At 46.6% G+C, this 19135-nt stretch overlaps 1 protein-coding gene across 2 annotated transcripts; it reads left to right on the forward strand.

The window, feature by feature from the left end:
* The first annotated feature begins 63 nt into the window (after positions 1–63).
* Itga10 (integrin subunit alpha 10) lies at positions 64–15708 on the forward strand. Of its 2 annotated transcripts, XM_026380967.2 has the most exons (30): positions 64–292; positions 1724–1835; positions 2033–2142; positions 2334–2425; positions 2641–2755; positions 3611–3738; positions 3875–4023; positions 4846–4996; positions 5184–5349; positions 5477–5550; positions 5794–5938; positions 6142–6290; positions 6610–6753; positions 6866–7069; positions 7356–7486; positions 7846–8012; positions 8090–8232; positions 8745–8858; positions 9077–9162; positions 9315–9456; positions 9641–9733; positions 9889–9965; positions 10118–10207; positions 10599–10683; positions 10875–10988; positions 11248–11328; positions 11523–11636; positions 13590–13685; positions 14011–14124; positions 14404–15708. In XM_026380967.2, the coding sequence occupies exons 1-30, from the start codon at positions 241–243 to the stop codon at positions 14467–14469; spliced, it is 3504 nt and encodes a 1167-aa protein (XP_026236752.1). In that variant the 5' UTR covers positions 64–240; the 3' UTR covers positions 14470–15708. The 2 variants fall into 2 exon arrangements, with proteins under 2 accessions (XP_026236752.1, XP_026236753.1); XM_026380968.2 differs by lacking the exons at positions 64–292; positions 2033–2142; positions 2334–2425; positions 2641–2755.
* The last annotated feature ends 3427 nt before the right edge of the window (positions 15709–19135 follow it).

Below are 19135 nucleotides of genomic sequence, written 5' to 3' on the forward strand. Positions count from 1 at the left end.
TTTCTCTTTGGATATTGGAAGGAGGCCTCCAGGGGGCAGCACCAAGATAGAGAAATAAACCAAGATCACTTATACCTCCTTGGTCTGGGGCTCCCCACAGTTTCCCCCCATCACTCCTCCCATTCCTTCCAACTTTATTTTTAGCTACCAGTGGGAGGGGGCAGGATAGGAGGGAAAGTAGCAGAAAAGGAGAAAGTCAGAAGCACAGAGGACTTCTGACACAGGACAGAACAACCAGGCATGGAGCTCCCCCTCTTCCCTCACCTGTTCTTGCCCCTGATGTTCCTGTCAGGTGAGGGATGTTAACTTCTTGGTTTCTGGTGGGAATGAAAGATGTATGAATTGTGTGAAATTGGGTCAATTGGGGTATAAAAGTTCTTTGGGAGTTAGGGTAGGAGGTTAATAGGATTCAGTATTCCATGTGTATTCCCACAGGCGACTGCTTTGATATTGAGATTAGCAGAGGCTGAAGTTGACCAGGGCCTTGCCTAAGATTTGTACTTAATTATCTAAAACCTTTCCTTAACCCTGTGGGAGTCAGGAGACAGAAAAGCAACATGACGTGACCTTTCACGTGGCTAGTCTGATTCCTATTATTTCCTTCCCTCCCTCCTTCTCCCTACGCTTGGTAGTACACGGGGCTTGAGACATAACTGCCTTACTATGTGGTCAGAACTCTGGGTTTTTCTAATCAATGATCCATAGTCCCTGATCATACAGCCCTGCCAATTTCCTGGGTGCAAAAGGTTCACATACAAAACAGCTTTCTGAAAGTAAGCATGGTTTGGGTTAAAACTGTCTGTAGTCACTGGTAGTGTTGGTGGTGGGGTAGCCTGGGAGGGGGTTGCTTGAAAGTAAGGAGTAAGCACAGTTGGGAAGAGCAACATGGGAGGGATGAGAGAACTGGATTTTTCCTTGATGGTACCCTATAATCTTTGTTTCCTAAAATACAAGCTCTGATTTTAAAGGAATTGGGGTCAGAAGGAAAGAGTCAGCAAGGACATGATTGGGGCCTTTAGAGTGTGTTGAAGTTTGAGGAAACCATGGAGGCAGGCAAGGGGCAGTTGAATGAGATAAAAAGAAAGCAGATCAAGGGAAACTTTGGGGTAATGGGTCCGTTGGCAAGGATGGATGGCAAACTGTGTGGGCAAGCGGGTGGCCCCACCCAGTTAATTACCATTGAGGTTTCCAGGGTTGGAACCACCAGCAACCTAGACATTGGAGAAAGAGTGAGAGTGTGACAATGTCACTGGGAGTCAAAAAGAGAGAGAGGAGAGACCCAGACACAATGCACTTTATATTGCTTTTGTTCTGCCTGTGGTCCTGAGTTTTGGGGGAATTTGGAAGAAATGGTTGTTCTGGGGTTGTAGAAAGGTCCTCTCCCTCTTGACTCTCATAGTTTGCAGAGGAAGATGTGTAGGAGGAATGATGTGAAAAAGAGTAATCTGACCTTTCCAGACACATCTGTGAATGAGATTTCAGGAGTGGAAATGGAAATACAGTTGTACATCATCATGGCCGAGAGCCACAGGACCCAAACACGGGAAGGGATCATTCTTTTGGAGATTCTGAATCTATGACATTGATAGAGTCCAGGAGAGCTTACGAGTAAGAAGAAGGCAGAAAGATTGAGATTCAGATGCTACCTCATGGTTTCTCTCTGGCTGTGCATCCCAGGCATGACTGACCATTTCATGTTAATCCTATGATCCTGGCCCGACAGGTCTCTGCTCCCCCTTTAATCTGGATGTGCATCACCCACGCCTATTCGCAGGGCCACCAGAGGCTGAATTTGGATACAGTGTCTTACAACACATTGGGGGTGGACAGAGATGGTGAGGAGGAAACCAGAGAGCGAGGGGATTGGGACCGTGATGGTGCCAATAAAGGGGAGGCAAAATAGATGGGATTCCACGTTCGTCTGGTTTTTGCAAAGTGACTGGGGCTCTAAACTTGCCACCTCCATGTACTTTCCCTCTGACCCCTGATAAGGGTCATGTTCACCCTATGCTTACTCACATCCTCCTCCCAGGATGCTGGTGGGCGCTCCTTGGGATGGGCCTTCAGGTGACCGGAGGGGAGACGTTTATCGCTGCCCTGTAGGGGGGCCCCACAATGCCCCATGTGCCAAGGGCCACTTGGGTAAGAAGATGCCTGACCCTTCCCCTCCTAACCCTTTGATACCCTAGTATCTTTGACCCCTTGTTAGCTTCTTCACCTCCATAATCCACACATGCCCTCTCCCCTTCACATTCTCTTCTAAAGCCACCTTGAACTCAGTCATGCCATCTGTGACCTCATGATCTCATTCTCTTCCACTCCCCTCCAACCAGGTGATTATCCACTGGGAAACTCATCTCATCCTGCTGTGAATATGCACCTGGGCATGTCTCTGTTAGAGACAGATGATGATGGGGGATTCATGGTGAGCTAAGGAAAGGATGGTGGCAGGGTCTCCGAAGGTTTGTGGTAGAAAACAAAAAGAAAATTGGGGTAAGGGAAACTAGTCTATGTGGAGGGGTCAAGGAGTTAAAGCTAGAAAGAAAGGTAGGGCCTCCCAGGGAGTAGTCTCAGTGTGTGGGAGCATGTTCTGAGGGTACTCTTCAAACATGGGAGTAACTGTTTCCCGTCTGTCCCCAGGCCTGTGCCCCTCTCTGGTCTCGTGCTTGTGGCAGCTCTGTCTTCAGTTCTGGAATATGTGCTCGTGTGGATGCTTCATTCCAGCCCCAGGGAAGCCTGGCACCCACTGCCCAACGTGAGCTGGAGGAAAAGCCTAAAGACTCAGTTCCCAGAAAGAGAAGCTGGGTGGGAGAAAGATGGGGCAAAAAGCTCTGATGTCTGGCAGAGGGTCTGCTTGGCCATCCTCATTGCTACTTAATGTACCTGCAAAAGCTCCTTGTTTCCTAACAGATTAGAGTTGGATTCCTTACCAAGGCAGAAAGACTTGGTGATCTGGTCTAATTTCAAAAACCCAACTTATACCTTCATATACCCTGGGCCTTGACCATAGCATTCTTCTCACCACTCTATACGTGTCATCTCTCTTCACGCACCTCTGTTTCCCCTTGTTATAAGTGTTCTCTATTCAAATGCCTTTCTTTATATTCTCGTCTCCTCAAACATCTTTAAACTTCAAATATCTTCTTCCTCTTCCTTTCCCCCTCCTCCTCTCCTTTTTCTTTTTGTAGGCCAGGCAAGCAAGCACTCTACCACGGAGCTACAGCCCCAGCCCATTACCTTCCTGTCTGCTCCCCCATTTGACTTTCAATCAGAATCCACTCTCTGGGGCCCGAGCTGTAGCTCAGTGGAAGTGCATGTGCTGAGTATGAATGAAAAAAGGCCTCTTCACTCTTCACAGCAAAGTGGTGCTTTGTTTCTCCCTGGCATCTTCTTTCCTCCATTTTTAACTAAATAGTATATGTTCCTGCCTCTTCTCTTGTCATTTATAACTTATCCAGGGCCTGGCACAGTTTTTTACTTGCATATAAGAAGGTACCTAATAAATATTTAGTTGAATGTGTCCTCCTGTGACCTCCTGTGTCCTCCTTGTTGACCCCAGCCCAGTATTTCTCTACCTATTTGTTTCCTATCACCATACCCCTCCTCTTAGGTTGCCCCACCTACATGGATGTTGTCATTGTCTTGGATGGCTCCAACAGCATCTACCCCTGGTCTGAAGTTCAGACTTTCCTGCGGAGGCTGGTAGGAAGATTGTTTATTGATCCAGAGCAGATTCAGGTAAGAGAAGGCAACATAGATGGGCTTGGAGGGAAAGAGATAGAGGCAAGGTGGTATCTTCAGTAGTATCAGGTATTTCTCTCCCTCCTCTCTCCTCTCCCAAAACATTTCATTTGGGTACACACTTTATTCTCAGGTGGGACTAGTACAGTATGGAGAAAGTCCTGTACATGAGTGGTCCCTGGGAGATTTCCGAACCAAGGAAGAAGTGGTGAAAGCAGCCAGGAACCTCAGCCGGCGGGAAGGACGAGAAACAAAGACTGCCCAAGCAATAATGGTGGCCTGGTGAGGCATTGTGAAGGGGAGGCAGAGTAATGAAGGGTTACAAGTGGGTTTGGAATATATTGTGTATATCCCAAGATGTCTTGCAAGCTTATTTTTATATGCATATGGGTGATGCATGGAAGAAGTCTAAGTTGGCCGTCATTATATTCGCTCTCGATGCATTTCTACAAAGTGTTTATGTCTGTATCTCTCCAAGTCTCTGCTCTATCTTTGCAGACAGAACTCTATCTCTCTGTATATCTTCACTCCAGCTTTGATCAGGTTCTCCACCACTCATATCTTACCCTTCTTCCCAAACATGATTCAAAATTCATCTCTAGAAAGACCCCCCTGACCTGACAATTCTTTCCCCTCCTCTTCCTCCTCCTCCTCCTCCTCCTCCCTCCTCCTCCTCCTCCTCCTCCTTCTGATTGAACCCAGGGTCACTCAACCACTGAGCCACATTCCAACCCTCTTTTTGAGACACAGTCTCACTAAATTGCTTAGGGCTTTACTAAATTGCCGAGGCTGACCTTGAACTTGTGATCCTCCTGCCTCAGCCTCCTGAGCCATTGGGATTACAACCATTCTTTATTCTGCATTTCCTTAATATTTGTCTTCCCAAATGCAATATTTTGGATAAATTTTGTGCTTTATTTGAACTGAATGTGTATATTCTATGGCATTTGTACATTTGAGTTCTAAGTGTATGCTAATCCCAAAGTTACTTTTGGGAAATGGCCTACAAGGCAAGATGATTGATCTCAGTGAGCTGCTGACATTGTTAAATCCTGTATGTATGATATATCTGATCATACTTCATTCTTTTCTCCCTCTTCTTAGCACAGAAGGGTTCAGTCAATCCCGGGGAGGCCGACCAGAGGCTGCCAGGCTACTGGTGGTTGTCACTGATGGAGAATCACATGATGGAGAGGAGCTTCCAGCAGCACTAAAGGCCTGTGAGGCTGGAAGAGTGACACGCTATGGGATTGCGGTGAGAATTGACTCTGGATCTAGAAAGGTTGGCAGGGGAAGACTCTGAGGACCAGGAACTTGAAGAAAATGGGGTATTATCTACTTCCTGGACTTCAGCCACATTTCCCTTCCTTCACTTTAGTTGACTATGTTCTCTATGAGCTCTAACACATCTAATAGATGCCATCTTGATCTCCTGACCTCAGGTCCTTGGTCACTACCTTCGGCGTCAGCGAGATCCCAGCTCTTTCCTACGGGAAATTCGAGCTATTGCCAGTGATCCCGACGAGCGATTCTTCTTCAATGTTACTGATGAGGCTGCACTGACTGACATTGTAGATGCACTAGGAGACCGAATTTTTGGCCTTGAGGGTAATGATTAGCCTGGAGAAACGAAGGAAAGAATGGGGGAATTCTGGAATATAGTTGAGTAAATTCAGTAGGTCAAAGAGAGAATTGTCTTACCTTGATAGTGCATTGATATTTTCTCATGTCCAAGGGTCTCATGGAGAAAATGAAAGTTCCTTTGGGCTGGAAATGTCTCAGATTGGTTTCTCCACTCATCGACTAAAGGTTGGACAGACTCTGACCCCTGCATGACATCTCCCAGCCTCTGACCTCCTCAATGACTCCTTCCAGCTACTGATTCAGACAACTTCAACCCTTGTCCCTTCTAGACTCCTCCTCTAACCAGCCTCCATGCTGAGCCTCAGTGCCTTTCTAAGTGACTATAGCAGACCTGTAGTGATTCTCTTTTTATTTACTCCTTATTCCCCACTGTCTTTTCAGTGACCCCTTCTGGTTCTAACCCCACAGGATGGGATTCTCTTTGGGATGGTGGGGGCCTATGACTGGGGAGGCTCAGTGCTATGGCTTGAAGAAGGTCATCGCCTTTTCCCCCCAAGAACAGCCCTGGAAGATGAATTTCCCTCTCCTCTGCAGAACCATGCAGCCTACCTGGGTGAGTAGCAGGAAGTTGCAGGAATGGGAGAGTGGGAGGAAAGAATGCGTTCCTAGTGTGGGGTATGAGGTGCTCTCTCTTAATTCATGTAGCTTCCCGAGTCTCTTTCTGGTTCCCTTGGGGCCTCCTCTTGTGCCCTTAGGGAGCCCCACCCTGATCTCATCTTCTTTCCCTTCTACCTCTGATGCCTTACCTGCTTCTAGGTTACTCTGTTTCCTCCATGCTTTTGCGGGGTGGACGCCGCCTCTTTCTCTCAGGGGCTCCTAGGTTTAGACATCGAGGAAAAGTCATCGCCTTCCAACTTAAGAAAGATGGGGCTGTGAGGGTCGCCCAGAGCCTCCAGGGGGAGCAGGTAGAGTATCAAGTGAGGGTGGGGCCCTTAGATCTTCAGGGACTTCCAGACTGATGGGAAAGAATGAGATAGGGCAGGAGAGAGGCCCAGAAATTCTATGCTAGGCTAGGGACGTGGCTCAGTGGTACAGTGCTTGCCTGGCGTGCATAAGGCCCTAGAATTCAATCCCCACTACTGAAAAAAAAAATGTCTCCAAATTCTGATTATCAGAATGTCAGGAATATAAGAGCCAGATTGGCAGACTGGTGAGTACATCCCACTGAGTCCATTTATCCACACTCTCTTTTTTCTGGGGTCATCACTACCTACCACTCTCCAGATTGGTTCATACTTTGGCAGTGAGCTTTGCCCATTGGATACAGATAGGGATGGGACAACTGATATTTTACTTGTGGCTGCCCCCATGTTCCTGGGACCCCAGAACAAGGAGACAGGACGTGTTTATGTGTATCTGGTGGGCCAGGTGAGACTTGCTGGGACCCCCTGGGATTTATCAGGGTTGGGGGATAGATGGGTTTGCTGAGAGGTTGGGGCAACCAGATTTTTATCTTCTATCTTGTTCTCATCTCCACCAGCAGACTTTGCTAACACTCCAAGGAATCCTTCAGCCAGAACCTCCCCAGGATGCTCGGTTTGGCTTTGCCATGGGTGCTCTTCCTGATCTGAACCAAGATGGATTTGCTGATGTGGCTGTAGGGGCACCCCTGGAGGATGGGCACCAGGGAGCACTATACCTGTACCATGGAACCCAGAGAGGAGTCAGGCCCCATCCTGCCCAGGTCAGAAATGCCCAGATGAGCAGGGATACAGTGGTATAAGCACGAGGGAGGTATGCTCTTTGCTTATCTGTAGTCTCCTTGCTTGAGTCTCAAACCAAACAAGTGCTTAATCAGTAGGTAAAACAGTGAGGTAGTGCAGTGGGATGCAGGTTTCTGAACCAAGGGACTGCTAAACACAGACAAGTTTCTCTTATTCCCCTATTGGACAGGAAGGAACTTGGCAGGAGGATTGAGAAACCAGATGTATGAGTCCCTTCCTCAATCTTTCTCCCTCTCTTTCTCCTAGAGAATTGCTGCTGTCACCATGCCACAGGCCCTTAGCTACTTTGGCCGAAGTGTGGATGGCCGGCTAGATCTGGATGGAGATGATCTAGTAGATGTGGCTGTGGGTGCTCAGGGGGCAGCCATCCTGCTCAGGTGAGGAGCCCCAACTCAGGAGCGGTGAACAGCACAGCACATCTGTTAAGATAAAGGGCTTAGATTTGGGTTTCTGGAACAACTTTTTCTGTGCCTCCATTCCTAGTTGATAAGCATGCTGCCTGCCTTTTTGGTTTATTGTAAAGATCACATGGGATCATCCATGTTAAGTTTTAAGCACCGTTAGTGCTTATTGAATTGAATCTATCATGTGACTTCTGTCATAGAGTTCAGGGAAGGGTGACACTGTGCATCCAGCCCCACATTTTTATTTTAATGAGGGGGAGGCAAACACTGGGTGGCACTTCTTAAAGGGCTTATCTCCTCTTTCTGAAATTTCGTGTCTACCCTGTTCCTAGCTCCCGGCCCATTGTCTACTTGGCCCCATCACTGGAGGTGACCCCACCTGCCATCAGTGTGGTCCAGAGGGACTGTAGGCGGCGAGGCCAGGAAGCAGCATGCTTGACTGCAGCCCTTTGCTTCCAAGTGACCTCCCGCACACCTGGACGCTGGGATCACCAATTCTGTGAGTGCAAACTTCAACCCTTGCCTGCCTTGGTCTCTGAACTCCTCTTTACCCTCACTTTTGCCCTTCTCATTTAGATGTGCACTTCACAGCAACAATAGATGAGTGGATGGTAGGGGCACGTGCAGCATTTGATGGCTCTGGTCAGAGGATGCCCCCTCGGCAGCTCCAGCTCAGCGTGGGGAATGTCACTTGTGAGCAGCTGCACTTTCATGTGTTGGTGAGAAAGGGGCAGGAACTACTTTGCATTAATGCCTTAGAGCTAGGAAAAGGCTGGGTCAGAGGAGGAATTTCAACTGGATCAGCAAGAAAGCTGAAACAGGGAAAGTAAGACAATTCAGGCTCTGGGATCAGGTTAATCTGTGTTTGATTCCTCTACCATTTACTACCATGAATTCTGGCAAGCCACTCTCTTCCAAATCTCAGTTTTCTTGTCTGCAGAGTGGTGATAATAATAACTATATCATATGAGTTGTATTAAAATCAAATTTAAGAGTATTGATCAGGGCCTAAGTATATAGCTCAGTGGTAGAACCCAGTACTATCAAGACCTTGGGTTTAAGCCCTTGCACTGCAAAAACAAAACAAAATAGTATTGGTAAAACCTCAAGATAGTACCCAGCACACAGAAAGTGCTTCCTAAATGATCACTATAATTATCATATTCTTCCATGGGCCTGGGTTTCATACCTAACTCTGGCTCCCATAATCCTTAACTCTGGTTTCCTTCAGGATACATCAGATTATCTCCGGCCAGTGGCCTTGACTGTGACCTTTGCCTTGGACAACACCACAAAGCCAGGGCCTGTGCTGGATGAAGGTTCACCCACCTCTATACGAAAATTGGTTAGCAGTGCCAAGCCCTGCCCTACCCTTGGGTCTCAACACTGCTCTCCCAGTGAATTCAAGAGGAAGGGGAGGGGGAAACATGAGATTTTTATGCTGAAAGCTGACATAGACCCCTCTAATGGAAGTATATTCATTCTTCTCTTTCTGCTTTCCCCGAAGAACATGCCTTTCTCCTTGCCTTCCTCTCATCCCTGAGGACCTTTTCTCTCTTCCAGGTCCCCTTCTCCAAAGACTGTGGCTCTGACAATGAATGCATCACAGACCTGGTGCTTCAAGCTAATATGGACATCAGAGGCTCCAGGTTGATAGACATAAGCTGGGCAAACCAGGGTGATCTGAGAAAGACGGGAAGGAACTCAAAGGGAGTTGGGGATTTGTTTCTTACAAGGATAACAGAAGTGAGATTTTGGTGCTCCTTCAATTCCTGGTCTCTCCCTTATCTACCACTCCCAGGAAGGCCCCATTTGTGGTTCGAGGTGGCCGGAGGAAAGTGCTGGTATCAGCAACTTTGGAAAACAGGAAGGAAAATGCCTACAACACTAGCCTGAGTCTCAGCTTTTCTAGAAACCTCCACCTAGCCAGTCTCACTACTCAGGTACCTTTGGAGGAAGGGGTTAGGGGAGGAGGGGAGAAAGGAGGAGGAAGAAGATTGGGGTACTGGCTTTGACTGTGAGGTGCTCTGGAGAAATGTTCAGTGGTTAGTGGCTAGAGGGAGGCTGTGGGTAGGGGAACAGTTGCAGGCCCAGGCCCAGCCTCCACCCCTATTCCTCTGCCCTCAGAGGGACAGCTCAGTAAAGGTGGAATGTGCAGCTCCTTCCCCTAATGCCCGGCTCTGCAGTGTGGGGCATCCGGTCTTCCAGACTGGAGCCAAGGTGAGTTGGGGCCCAGGCTGAGGAAGGGGTTCAGGAAAAACAGACTGTAATCTGTGGGGTCTGGGAAGTCAGGGGAGGAGGTACACAAGAATTCCTGTTCCTCCGTTGTTGTTCTTTGAAGAAGAATGTACCTTAACAATGTCCCCTGCCCCCAGGTGACCTTTCTGCTTGAGTTTGAGTTTAGCTGCTCCTCACTCCTGAGCCAGATCTTGGTGAGGTTGAATGCCAGTAGGTGAGAACAAAGGGAACTTCTTCCCAGCTCTCTTCTTTTGGTATTGAGTTGGGGGTTGGGGAGAGGAACAGCCCTGACTCTTCTACTAGCATGGAGGGATATCTGAGGAGGGATTGGGATGTGAGCCCTTCCTCCCGCCTCTGACCCTACAGCAGTAGCCTGGAAACAAATGGGACCCTTCAAGATAACACAGCCCAGACCTCTGCCTACATCCAGTATGAGCCTCATCTCCTATTCTCTAGGTATGGCCCGGTCCTAGCTGGGACTCAGTTCCTATGCCAGACTCATGTTTCTTCCCTCTCCTTCCACATGCTTCAGTGTTCCCAGAAACACAAAACCTTGGGGCTACTCATTCTTTTTGTCCTCGCTCTCACCCATAAGGAAATTTCTCTTTTAAGCATCTTACTTTTCTAGGTATAAGACTTTGCATTTCCCCTGGGATGAGGGGATATGGGATGTGGCTATAAAATTTGTTTTGCATCTATGTCATGTTTCGTTTCTCTATTCTCCACATACCCCCATCACTTTATCCATGTGCTGGCCCTATTTCTCTGAGTCCATGCCTGTGTGCTGATCATGTGCCCCTGTGTCTGTCTTGGCGGTGACCTTGTATCTCCTGACTTGTCCACACAGTGAGTCCACCCTGCACCGCTATGAGGTTCACCCCTATAGGACCCTCCCAGTGGGTCCTGGCCCTGAATTCAAAACTACTCTTAGGGTGAGAAGCTGGAGGGGCCTTGCCATGACAGGGGCAGGGAGTGGGGAGGACAATAACTGTGGGAAAGGGAAACTGTGGGAAAAGGACGGTCAGAGACTCTCTTGGATTTTAATGGTGTCTAGGGTGAAGGGAAACCAATGAGGAAGGGTCTTCTGTCTCCCACCTCTTCTTGTTTACAATCTTCCTCTCAGGTTCAGAACCTTGGCTGTTATGTGGTCAGTGGCCTCATCATCTCAGCTCTTCTTCCAGCTGTAGCCCAGGGAGGCAATTACTTCCTGTCACTATCTCAAGTCATCACTAACAATGTGAGTCTGGGCTGGAGCCTGCGGAATCCTGTCATCTGGAGCTGGTGGACTCATTGAAGCTGGATACCATACCAGCTCCTTGTCCGTTGGCCCAGCACCCTCAGAGCTCTACTTCCTGGGGACATTTCTTTTACATGTGTGGCTCCTTTGAGAGGAAAGAAAGGGGTTTTACATAGAAAGACCATAGAATGTGGGAAGTACCCTGCTCCACCTGGCCTCCCTTAGCAGCAGGTCTTTGAGGGTGAATCTTCCTCTGCAGGCAAGCTGCACAGTGCAGAACCTGACCAAGCCCCCAGGCCCCCCTGTGCATCCAGAGGAGCTTCGGCACACAAACAGGCTGGTATGAGTCACAAGAGAGTAACCAGAGCAGGAGTACAAATAGAGTCAGTTACCTGTGATGGAGGTGTGTGTGTGTGTGTGTGTGTGTGTGCGTGCATGTGCGTGTATGAGTGCGCTCATGCATGCGTGGGTGGTATATGTGAGAAGAGGGTTCTTTCTCCTCTGGGGCCCTGATCTGTCTTTCTTTTCTGGTAGAATGTCAGCAATACTTGGTGTCAAGTTGTGAGGTGCCACCTTGGGCAGCTGGCAAAGGGGACCGAGGTCTCTGTTGGACTCCTGAGGCTGGTTCACAATGAATTTTTCCGGAGGGTAATACTTCCCTTTCCTATTAGTCTCCCTTTGTACTCCTATCTATGACATTAATATAGGTTTTGGAGGTTGACAGAACCATGTTCAAATTTTACTGTTGCCTACTACTAGCTATTTGACCATGAGCTTCTTTTTCACTGATCTTTAAAGTAAAATGGGATAGTGTCTATTTTATGGAGTTTTTGTAAATAAAAAAAAAATAGTGAGCTGGACGTACGCTGAACACTCAGTAAACCTAGTTATTATTATTTTTCTATTTTCCTTTATCATCTTTTAGTGCTGTATTAATAATCAATCAACATTTATAGGACACCTAAACTTCATCAGTTAATAATCCATCGAATGCTTATTATGTAAAAGATTGGTATTAGGTCAGTCAACACTGAGGATAATGTCCCCAACATTTATCATCATGCCTAACTCAATTGTAGGTACTTACTACATTTTTGTTAAATGAATGGATAAAAATAATTATTTTTACATGTAGGACTTGTATTTGGGGGGTAGTGAGGGAAGTAAGATTGTGTGTATATATATATATATATATATATATATATATATATATGTATATGTTGTAGTTGACACAATACCTTTATTTATTTATTTATACGTGGTGCTAAGGATCAAACAAACCCATAGTGTCACATGTGTGAGGCGAGTTCTCTACCACTGAGCCACAACCCCATGCCCCAGAAATGACATCTTAATTATAAATAGCTATGTAGCACTAGAAGTTTTTTATATTGTATATTTTATTTATTTATTTATTTAGTTGTTGACAGACCTTTATTTTATTCATTTATTTATATGCAGTGCTGAGGGGCTGGGGATGTGGCTCAAGTGGTAGCGCGCTCGCCTGGCATGCGTGCGGCCCTGGTTCGATCCTCAGCACCACATACAAACAAAGATGTTGTGTCTGCTGAAAACTAAAAAATAAATATTAAAAAAAAATTCTCTCTCTCTCTCTCTCTCTCTCTCTCTCACTCTCTCTTAAAAAAAAAAATAAAAAAATAAAAAAAAAAGAAATATATGCAGTGCTGAGAATTGAACCCAGTGCCTCACATTTGCAAGGCAAGTGCTCTACCACTGAGCCACAACCCTAGCCCCTGTATATTTCCATATACCACCTACTTTGAATAATACCAGATCCCAGGGATGTAGGTATACGTTTGGAGGAAGTCTATCAAACCACATGTCTCCAAGTCTGGTTCTCACTTTATCCTTCTTTGATATTTTTTTTTACTCTTTTATTTATTCTTAACAAAGATTTATTAAGAAACTGCTACATACTTGGCACTGTGGTAGGCACTAGGCACTGGAGACACAATGGTTAGTGAAACACAAATCTTAACCTCAAGGGTCCTATAGTTCAGTGGAAAAAGTAAACACCAGGTATGTTAGGTTTAGGGACATGTGACTGGCATGTGCTCAGCTCTCGTGAGCTCCCTCTTGGCTATGTCACGTCATGGCAGGAGCATACAAACATGTCATCTGGTCTCTCTTTTTATAAAGCCACTGAGATTCAATTCAAGAGGGGCTCCATCCTAATGACTTTAATCTTAATCATATCCCAAAGGGCTCATTTCTAAAAACCATAGATGGATAAAGTTTCTTCCCTCTTAATCTCACAACAGGGATTGAATTTCAACACATGAAGACTTGTTGAGAGATATATCAAAATTTATCAAAACCATAATACCATAGTTAGGAGGAAACACTTTCCTAATTCCCAGAGGGGTAAATGAAAGGAGAGTAGAATGCATTTCAGATAAATAGCACATTTGAAGGTCCAGAGGCTTCTATCTATTTCCCTTCCTCTCTTTTCCCATTGGCCTCCACCTCTTCTGGTCTCAAGGGCCCTGTAGTTGTACCACTCAGGCTAGACATTGTTCTTGCACCACACTACCTGATGATGGCTCACTTTAAATGCCTTCCCATCCACTTGTTCCACAGGCCAAGTTCAAGTCTGTGATAGTGGTCAGTACCTTTGAGCTGGGAACTAAGGAAGGCAGTGTCCTACAGCTAACTGAAGCGTCCCGTTGGAGTGAGGTAAGACTAGAGACTGAGTCTGACAGATTTGAAAATAATGGTGATGGGGGATGGGAATGTAGCTCAATTGGTAGAGTGCTGGCTTCGCATGCCCCAGGCCCTGAGTTCAGTTCCCAGTGGGATAGAATACTTGTGACCTTTTAGTCAGGAATGATAAATGAGGATTCTAGGGTTCCACTGCCTCCATTCCTATCTCAATTTTTCTCCTTTGAGTAGAAAGAATCTCCTTTTTCTATTTTGAGGCTGGCATTGTTATAATGTGTGTGTGGGGGTGGCTGGTGGGGTTAAAGGGCACATGTAAAAACCAACTCTTCCCCTCACATAGAGCCTCCTGGAGGTGATTCAGATCCACCCTGTCCTCGTCTCCCTGTGGATCCTCATTGGCAGTGCCCTGGGAGGGCTGCTCCTGCTTGCTCTCCTTGTCTTCTGTCTGTGGAAGGTAAGCACTGCTTAGTGGGGAGTGGGGAACCTGGTGCCCACCAGCTGAGGGATCCTAGACTATAACAGGGAGAATAGGATTTGTACTGGGCAGCTAAACAGCCTGTAGGTTTCACTGTACTCCACAAATGTTAGTTGGATTAAACTAAGCCAATTAAAATAAAATTGAATCCCGTTTTTGGAAGCAGAGCAAAAGTGAAAACCTCAGATAAGTCTGAGGGCTATTGGCAAGGTCCCCAGTAAGGGCATCTGGCAGTGCCTCTTATCTTTTCCTCTACAGCTTGGCTTCTTTGCACGTAAGAAAATCCCTGAGAAAGAAAAAAGAGGAGAGAAGCTGGAGCAATGAATGTAAAATAAGGCTCTAGAAAGTCCTCCCTGGCAGCTTCTTCAAGAGACTTGCGTCAGAGGAGAGGTTTGGAGGCTCAGAGGGGACAAGAAGATGCTTCTGAACTAACTCCCCAGACCTGCAGCTTGACTTGACTTTTGAGTCCTGAGAATGTTGCTGGCAAGAGATGAAGCTTTACCTCAAAAAAAAAAAAAAAAAAAAAAAAAAAAAAAAAAGGCTGGCACAAGAACTAGCAACACTCCCACCCTGTGCTTCCCTATTCCTCATGATCCCAGTTCCACAGCCAATACTGGGGTCTCTGTTCCTCCCACCCATCACCACCAGAAACAAAAGAATTTTTTGCCTAGGTCTCTCTCCTTCCAGAACCCTTTGTCCTGGAAAGGATGAGTGTTATCTTCCTCCATTCCTCCAATCTCTCACCTTCCTGCCTATTCCCCACTCCACAGGAGGGAGCTGGCATTGGCTTGCAAGATGTAAAGTCAACATCTGCTGCTTTCCTGTGGAGTCTAGTGATTCATAGAGCCTGATGGGGAGAGTCAACAGGAAAAAAGGAGGGAGGAGGAAAAGCCACAAGAGACACTCTGTACAATTCCAAGGAACAGAGAAGCCTTTAGACAGGCAACTGCCATCCCCCCTGAAACCTGAGACTCTGTGGTGCACTGGCCAGCCCTCAGGTGCTGGGGAAACAGAGCTGCCCCCAGGCTTGCTGGGCATGGGCTTCCCAACCCTTCCCTGGGAGCAAAGCCAGGACCTGGTGCCTGATTTTTCTGGAGCCAGGGGCCCCCAGGTGGCTGAAACTAGAATAGCAGAGAAGACCAGGTAGTTAAGCTTTGTTTTCTCTACTTCTCTGACCTTGCTTGCTCTCTTCAGCCCTCCTTGGAGTCTCATAGAAAGCCAAGAGAAGAATACTGCTGGATGGTGGGTAACTCTTTTGCTTTACCAGCTTTGGGAAGCAGCAGCCCCATGGGCTCCGAACAAGTAGGGTGTACATTGAGAAGTCAAAGAGGGTGGCATGAGTTCTCTAGGGAGCAAGCCCCTTCTTGCCCAGCACCGGTTGTGTAGCACAAATAGCTCTTAGGAAAATGTTTCTGGGGCAACCCCAATCATACTTTGTAGGGTTTCTCTGTTGGAATCAGTTTATCAGACCTTGTTTGCTGTTTACTGGAAATCCCCAAGTAAATTTTTGACCTACCCCACCCTCATCCCATATTTCGGTCATGGCCATTAAAGGCAATTGGATTATCATACACACTGGGAAACTTTTGTTTCTTTGTAATCAAGGCTATGGATACCAGAGTCAGTTACTGGTCTGAGAGTACAACCACTGAAGAATCAACACCCATTTAGAGTTGAAAAGAAAGAAGACAACTGATTGGGCAGTTGACTAGCAGCCACAAAACCTGTCCTCCCAGGCTGTTATTGAGTCCTAGGTGCATTGTTTATTTTGGCATGTCTCTTGTCTGCTTTAGACAGGGACCCTCCTGAACATTGTTTCCCAGCAGGGTGGACAATGTATCAGGTGGTCAGAATAAATAAAGTTCAGTGTCAGGTGATTTCTGGCTCAATTTGAGTTCCCTAGGATATAGACTGTCAGGAATAGTGAAAAGTAAATTACTGGTTTGCCTGAGACCTTGTATATATAGTAGAGTCCCTGGAAGGCAAAGTTATGAAATAGTCTGGATATTCTTTGTGATTCTCTCACTGGAGACTGCTCTGGCCTCCTGAAATTCTCACCTACTTAAGTGACCATAGAGTCTAAAGTGTGTAGGTTTGGAAAGCATGGAGGCATAGAGTGAAACCCCAGGTCTGCTATTTATTAGCTTCGGGCCTTAACCAAATTATAACTTCCTTCAGGCTAAGATAACAATAAAAGTCTGTGTAGCACAGTGGTTAGGAATGAAAACAGTTTTGGATTTAAATCCAGGTTATACTGCTTAAAACCTGTTTGTCTTAGAACAGGTTTAACTTCTCTCCTTTAAATGTATTAGGGTTGTGAGATTGTTCAAGAAAAGTGAGCATATAGTAAGTGCTCAAAAATGGTAACTATAATGATAAAAATATTTTGTTATATATCAGGCACCATGGCTCTCACTTGTAAACCCAATGACTCCAGAATCTGAGACAGGAGGATAGTAAGTTAAAAGGCAGCCTCCACAATTTAGCAAGACCCTGTCTCAATATTTTAAAAATTTTTTTAAAGGATTGAGGATGTAGCTCAGTGGTAAGACATCTGTGGATTCAATCCTCAGTGCTGAAAAAAAAGTTTCATTATAAAATAATCTACTTTATCATGTGTTATGAGGATTTAGTGAGAAAGTATATTGAAGCACCAAGTGATACTCCTGTTCTGGTGATTCTTTCCCAGACCCTGAAGATTTGTTTCTTCTATGTGCTGTTATCTTCTTCCACTAAATCTTTTCTATGCCTCACCCCTTTCAAATGTTTCTGAGCCCTCAAAAGTGATAGTTAACTGATTAGCCTAAGGTTCTAATAGTAGAAATCAAATCTATTCCAGGTATGGTGGTACATACTTGTAATCCTAGCAGTTTGGGAGTCTGGTGCAGGAGGATCATGAGTTCAAAGCCAGCCTCAGCAATTTATCGAGGCCCTAAGCAACTTAGTGAAGCCCTGTCTCTAAACAAAATATTTAAAAAGACTGGGAATGTGATTCTGTGGTTAAGTGCTCCTGAATTCAATCCCCAGGACCAAAAAAGAAAGAAATCAAATCTATTTTATTTCTTTATATGTCTAGGTGTCTTCTAGACTCCTCTTGAGACACCCAGAGTTTTAGTATCCCCAAGAACATGTGCATTTAATGGCCTTATAGAGATCAGGTGGCCTAACTGGCTTTTTAGGGAGGAAAACCATCTGCATTTGTGGGTTATTTTGTAAGAGTATAGTCCATGATGACCCTCCCTTCTCTTCTTTTTTTTAATATTTATTTTTTAGTTATACATGGACACAACATCTTTATTTTTATATGGTGCTGAGGATCGAACCCAGTGCCTCACACAAGCTAGGTGAGCCACAGCCCCAGCCCCTCTGGAGCTGCACTTCTTATTGGCTCTAACTTGATCAATCTTCATGGAGTCTGGGACTGGAACTGAAGTCTACTTATGTTAACAGATTTCCTTACGTCTTAACCCCCAATGAGCCTCCGAAGGAAAGTAGATTTTTTTGAATATTGGTTCATCTAATTCTTTATCTTCAATATCTTATTCTTTATAATTAATAGAGTACTTTAATATACCATTAAGTAGTAGGAGTATGTTACATACAAGAGGTATACTTTGTTGGACAATGTAGCAAGATTTTAAGGGAAAACTTAACTGAAAAAAGACAAAAACAGAAACTTTACCTGGGGCCTCACTGAACGTGAGAGGGGATTTTGGGGAGGATTAATTGCCAGCTGCAAAGTGAATTGTAGTAAATTAAAGCAGTTTGAGTTTGGGCTCTTTTGTAAAAGTAATGAGAGAAGACACTGAGGATGAAGAGAGAGTCCTGCTTTGGAAGAGCTTTCAAACCACATTAAGAATTTTTCTCTTTGAGAGTCTGGTGGCGGGCATTTGTAATCTAATCTCAGAGATATAGAAGGCTGAGGCAGGAAGATCACAAGTTCAGGGACAGCCTTGGCAACTTAGACCCTGTCCCAAAATTAAGAGAGAAAGAAAGACAGTGGGAAGGGGGGATGCAGCTTGGTGGTCCAGGGCCCCTGGGTTCATTACCCAGACCACACACACACACACACACACACACACACGTTTCCTTTGGCGCTGTGGTGGGGATCAAACTCAGGGCCTCTGACAAGCTCCAGCACTGACTCATGTCCCCAGTTGTTCTTTAGGTTTTCACAGCGCGTTCGCTGGAGCCACAGGAGGGAGTTAAGAGAGCTGGGAAGACCAGGTGGTTGCGCCCGATTGATGGTTCAAGCAAGAATTACTGCAATCTGAATTGAAGGGTAGTGGAAATAGGGAAGACAATTGTTCCGGAAAGGGAATACTTAAAAAATAAAAAATTTCTTCTTATCCTTTCCTAATTCTGAAATCGAGCGTGATCCCCTTTCCCTCAGGTCTTGTACCCAGGTGCAGTGGGCCACTTTATCCGTGCTCAGTCCGCTGCTTAGCACTACCACCTCCTCCTGTGTCAAACTGCTCTCTTTAAATCCTCTTGGGGGCTGGAGTTGGGGGGGGAGCGAAGCAGACTAACTGACAAAGGTCTTTGGATCTAATAAAGCGCCGTCACTAGGGTTCAAGCAGGCAGGAGGCAAGAGCCAAGGCCATCCAGAGAAGCGCGCACCGAGCGCCGGCTGCAGTAGCGCGGGAACTCGGGGCGGGGCCGGGGCGGGGCCGGGGCGGGGCCACCTCCCGGAACGGAGGGGGCGGGGCCCGAGGGGACTTTCAGCCGTTGTCCGCGGGGTTCCTTCTCGGATGGAGCAGGTCGGAGCGGGGGAGTGGGCGGGCTCAGACCGAGCGGGGAGGCTGGAGGGCCGGCCCTTGTGGCCGCCGGAGACTGCGGGCTTTCTCCCTCCGCAGGGGCGTGGGGCGGGGCCGGGGCGGGGCTGGCGACCCAGCCTCCCACTTCGGGCCTCCGATTGAGCGGGGGCCGGGGCGGGGCCTGAGGCGGGGCCCTCTCTGCTCTTTGACAGCTGTCTTTCGAGCCGCCGCAG

This window comes from Urocitellus parryii, chromosome 11, assembly GCF_045843805.1.
Source record: "Urocitellus parryii isolate mUroPar1 chromosome 11, mUroPar1.hap1, whole genome shotgun sequence".
Lineage (NCBI taxonomy): Eukaryota > Metazoa > Chordata > Mammalia > Rodentia > Sciuridae > Urocitellus > Urocitellus parryii.